The sequence below is a fragment of the Hordeum vulgare genome, chromosome 6H, assembly GCF_904849725.1.
Source record: "Hordeum vulgare subsp. vulgare chromosome 6H, MorexV3_pseudomolecules_assembly, whole genome shotgun sequence".
Taxonomy (NCBI): domain Eukaryota; kingdom Viridiplantae; phylum Streptophyta; class Magnoliopsida; order Poales; family Poaceae; genus Hordeum; species Hordeum vulgare.
The window spans coordinates 525,095,166-525,100,310 of NC_058523.1; the positions used below are offsets into that span (position 1 = coordinate 525,095,166).

At 47.0% G+C, this 5,145-nt stretch overlaps 1 protein-coding gene across 1 annotated transcript; it reads left to right on the plus strand.

Annotated features, from left to right (window-relative positions):
* The first annotated feature begins 1,277 nt into the window (after window positions 1–1,277).
* On the plus strand, window positions 1,278–2,963 carry LOC123404461 (oleosin-B3-like). Its single transcript, XM_045098391.1, has 2 exons — window positions 1,278–2,444; window positions 2,542–2,963. Exons 1-2 carry the CDS (start codon window positions 1,320–1,322, stop codon window positions 2,704–2,706), a joined length of 1,290 nt encoding a protein of 429 aa, XP_044954326.1. The 5' UTR covers window positions 1,278–1,319; the 3' UTR covers window positions 2,707–2,963.
* The last annotated feature ends 2,182 nt before the right edge of the window (window positions 2,964–5,145 follow it).

Here is a 5,145-nt window from a genome sequence, read left to right on the forward strand (position 1 = left end):
TTAGATTTAGATTATACAACCATCCCTACTCAATATTCATCGTGCGTGGAAAAGGCTCACCAACATGCAACCATGCATGCAAGAATTGTTTAAATATTTTGATAATTATATTTTATTACTTGTACCAATAAATGTTTTAGAATTATACAGTAATCATGTGCATTTTTGTTTTAGATCTTATATCAATAACTCAAATATTCATTTTCATATAACAAAATCTCATTAAAATATATTGCAAGCAATTTCAACAGCAGTGTGTAGAGTATCATCTAGTTTAACCGGTAACAATAATAGATCAAGGGATGGTAGTCTCCTCGATCACGCAAAAACGCCATCGTGGCTTCCTGCCAACCTTAGAATATATGCTAGAATATATTGGTGTAATCAATCTGATTAAATAATCCTCCATATGGCATATCGCTAGTCGTGGAAAGAAATGCTATTGTGGTGGAGACTTCGAGTCAATATTAGAATATATGCTTTATTAGCGAGTAAGCACGACCAATATGCTCTCAAATTAACGGGAAAGTCCCATCTTAGCTTGAGCTCATATGAGCTTGCCATGAACGGTAAAATCCAAAAATAAAAAATCTAATTTTTATTATGATAAATATTTTGAGCGTTTGCAAAGTTTCAACTTGAAATGGCATTCATGCACCGCAAAATGCTTTTGAAAATAGTATTTTCAAAGCATTGATTTTGTTTTTTTGCCAACACTTACACAAATGACATTCCATGATGAAATTTTACGAACAATCAAAACATTTTGCTAATGTTTGTAAAAAAAATAAAAAAAATCGGATTGCACTGTTCACTTGAGCTCTCATATGAGCTCGAGCTGAGACAACCGGCCTGCTTCCGAAATTAACCCCACTTATCTCGGTCCATCATCTGCGCGCTATCTCACGTATGCAACCCACGTAGGGCAGACATCAGAACACCATAATACGGCTGACTTCAGCAGCAAAGAAATTTAGGATGCCTTGGCTAACGAATTTCCACAAGAGAAGTGGATGATGAGGCTCATCCACCATATGTTGCCTCGACTAAAGGTATGTACGAATTATTCCCATCATACCATTGGGGCATTGACTGGTTGACTAGATGATCCGATCTAGGAGTAAGTTAGATAAGGACTCAGCAGCAGCTGCTTAGCACCTTTAACCCAACTAAGTGTAACCACAGGCACACACGTGCAACCCACAACATGTTCTTACAGCTCTATAAAATGCGCCATCCTTCACACACATTTGGTACAACCACACACGGTACAACAATACTCGAACAGACAACAAACCCGTAGCTGCACTTGCACAAGAATGGCGTACAAGTACCAAGGTGGCACGAGTATGGGTATGGCCTACCCCGACGAGGCCTACCAGTGTCCCGCCGGCAGGCATGGCGGCAACATGGCCTTCTCCGACACGAGCAAGTACTCCGGTACCAGGAGCATCGTGGCGTACTCCAACTCCGATGAGTGTTATGATAGCGCAAGGCACGGCGGTAGGAGGGGATACGAGGCTGGCGAGCATGGTGGCAGGATGGTCTACTCCGACGAGGGCAACCACGCTGCCAAGCGCGGTGGTGGCATCGTCTACTTCGACGAGTCCTACGACGACGGTAGGCGCGGAGGCAGGAGGGTCTACTCCGATGAGGCCTACGACGACGGTAGGCGCGGAGGCAGGAGGGTCTACTCCGGTGAGGCCTATGACGACGGTAGGCACGGAAGCAGGAGGATCTACTCCGACAAAGCCTATGACGACGGTAGGCACGGAGGCAAGAGGGTCTACTCCGACAAAGCCTATGACGACGGTAGGCACGGAGGCAGGAGGGTCTGCTCCGACAGCCGCTACGTGGCTGGCACCGACGGGCATGCTGGCATGATGGTCTACTCCGACGAAGGCTACCATGCTGGTAGGCACGGTGGTGGAGTTGTCTACTCCGACGAGGGCTACAACGATGGAAGGCACGGTGGCAGGATGGTCTACTCCAACGCCGACCACTACGAGAGGAGGCAGGGTGCAGCGCACGGCGACGAGTACGTGTACAGAGCGCATGACAAAGTTTGCTCCAAGGAGGAGAGGGAGGGGATGGGCGATCGCCCAAGGCCGGCGGCATACACCAACAGTTCTGGCCACACGAGGGTCGCCAATGGCCAGCAGGAATACTACAAAAGCGAGGAGGGCGCTATAGCCGCTGGTGGCGGCACCGTCTACTCCAGCGAGTACGCGAGAGTTGCCGGCGGCCAGCAGGGGTACCACAAGTCAGCACGCAAAATAGAGGAGGGCATGTCGGCGATGACGCTGGGCAGCGCCGGCGGTTCCGCTTCCGGCGAGCGTAGCGAGCGGCATGATGCGACCTACTACAGCAAAATGGAGAAGCAGCACGGGCGCAGGGAGACGCTCGGCCACCTTGGTGCAATGGCCGCCGCAGCCTTCGCAATGGTACGTGAATCTAGCCCACCGATCGAGATGATCTATTGCTTTTTTCATGGGTTCGATCGGTTGGTTATTTGTTTTTTCATGTGGTTGGAACGCACAGCATGAGAAGCACAAGGCAAAGAAGGTGGATCCGGAGGACGCTGAGGCGCACATTATCAAGGAGGCCATGGCCACGGCAGTTGCCACCAGCAGCGCCGACTGGGCGATCCATGAGTTCCGCCGGAAGAAGGAGGCGCAAAGCCATAAATCCAGTGTCGTTGAATGATTGTGCTGCTAGCTGCATCAGGTGCACGAGCACACGAGGTGTGTGCATGCGATGCGTGCATGTATACTATACGTACGTAGATTGGGTCCCAATGTGGTCTATACGTTGAATAATTTCGCGTGCAAGTATTTTTATTTCTGTCCCGAGTCGCGACAGCCGTGATCAGCATACCCATTGCGTGTCATGAGCCTGCGTACGGCATGTTACCTCGAGGTGTACTTTGGTCCACGTCGGAGCAAGCCATGTGTGTTAGTATAACGTGGGCACGTGGCATGATCTGCACTTGTGCGTAAATAAAATATTAAAATATATTAAATGATGGATCTAGTGATTGTGGTTTACTATCAGTGTGCCCTTCTCTCTCTTTAATTGTTGTGTCACATCAACATTTTACGTACTCCTTCTGTCACGATTTAAAAGACATGGTTAAATTTACGTGCATTTTCATAATAAACAAAGTTTAAGACGCGTTGCATTTACTCTTAGCAGCTAAGTAGTACTCCCTCCGTTCCTAAATATAAGTCTTTAAAGATGTTTCATTAATAGACTACATACGGATGTATATAGACATACTTTAGAGTGTAGATTCACTCATTTTGTTCCGTATGTAGACTTCTAGTGAAATATCTTAAAAGACTTATATTTAGAAACGGAGGGAGTACTTTGTTGTACTACTTCTATATGCATGTGTAGTGTGAATGCTATTTTTTAGCCTATCTCACGACCAATCAATAACCACCTAGGTTCCAGAAAATTTTCATATACGCCTTTTAAACCGTGATGGAGGTAGTACTATGAATTTGTGCCTTTTTTACTTGCTAAAAATCTAGCATTGGGAGTGCTTTAATGGGGCCTTAATGGGCATGGCTGAACCGCTGAAGGCCCACTATGGTTAGCGAATCCAAACCTGGTCAACTGGGTTTGTGCCCAAACCCAGATGAGACATCAAATTTGGGACGTAATAAAGGGGATAAGCTCCTTGAATGCCGCCCTTTGGCTTTGCATAGGGGGTTTCAATGGAGTCTTATGACCAAATGAGCAAGAAGGTATAGGAGAAAGAAGTAATGCAGAAATACATGAGTTTCGAGATGCGGTTGGAGTTTGTATGTTGATGGACATCGGGTACCAAGGCCGTTTCTGGACATTTGAGAAAAAGGTGGCAGGAGGCAGCTATACAAGGGTCCCCCTTGATACGACTCTAGTATCTGCAAACTAGGCGTCGCGGTTCCCGGATGCTCAACTATCTCACTTAACAGTCGCAGTGTCGGATCACAACCCGATTATGCTGACTTTGAGGGAAGGCGGTGCTGCTTGCTTACCTTTTTTGCTTCAAATATGAGACGATGTGGGAAACACATAACACCTGGAGAAGTACACTTCTCGAGAGTTGGTCATCGGGCGGACAATCTTTGTAGGTCGAACAACTGCGAGCCGAGTTGGGGGCAGTTTCTTCGGACCTGAGTAACTGGAACAGGAATACTTCCGGTTTTGTCAGAAAAGAGATTAAAACTTTGAAGAACGAACCGGATAGACTACGGGGGGAACCAGGGAGGCCTGGACCGTCCCACGTTGAGCTGAAGATTAATGAGAAGCTGCTTGAACTTTATCATAGGGAGGAACTCATGTGGCGCGAGAGTTCAAGACTGGAGTGATTCTCGGCTGGTGATCGGAACACACGTTTTTTTCCATCTGTGGGCCAGCAAAAGGCGGAAGAGAAACATGATCAAAGCACTAACCAATTCTCTTGGAGTGCAAACATCGGATGCTCGGGAGCTAAAAACCTTGGTGTGGGATTTTTATAAAACCCTTTACACTTCAGAGGGGGTCCAGGGGACGGATGAGGTTATGCAACACGTTCCGCACAAGGTCACACAACAGATGAATGGTATCCTCGTGGCGTCATACACTAATGATGAGGTAAAAACTGCTCTCTTTCAAATGTTTCCGACTGAGGCGCCGGGGCCTGATGTGTTTCCGGCACACTTCTACCAACGACATTGGGACATTTGTGGCGAGGAGGTAACTAGCGCGGTTTTGATAATAGTCCGTGGAGAGGATGCGGCTGATTGTGTTAATGATACGGTGATGGTGCTTATTCCCAAGGTATTGAACCCAACACAACTATCTCAATTCCGCCCGATTAGCCTGTGCAACGTAATCTACAAAATTGCCTCCAAGGTTGTGGCAAACAGACTTAAACTCATCCTCCCAAAGATCATCTCAGCTAGGCAGTCGGCTTTTGTTCCCGATCGACTAATCACTGACAACATTATTTGTGCATACGAGTGCTTACACTTTATGAAACGGAGCAAGAAAAAGTCAAATAGCTTATGTGCCCTAAAACTAGACATGATGAAGGCATACGACAAGCTGGAATGGCCCTACCTTCGAGCTATCATGGAAAAAATTGGGTTCGCCCAATCATGGATTCAATTAATC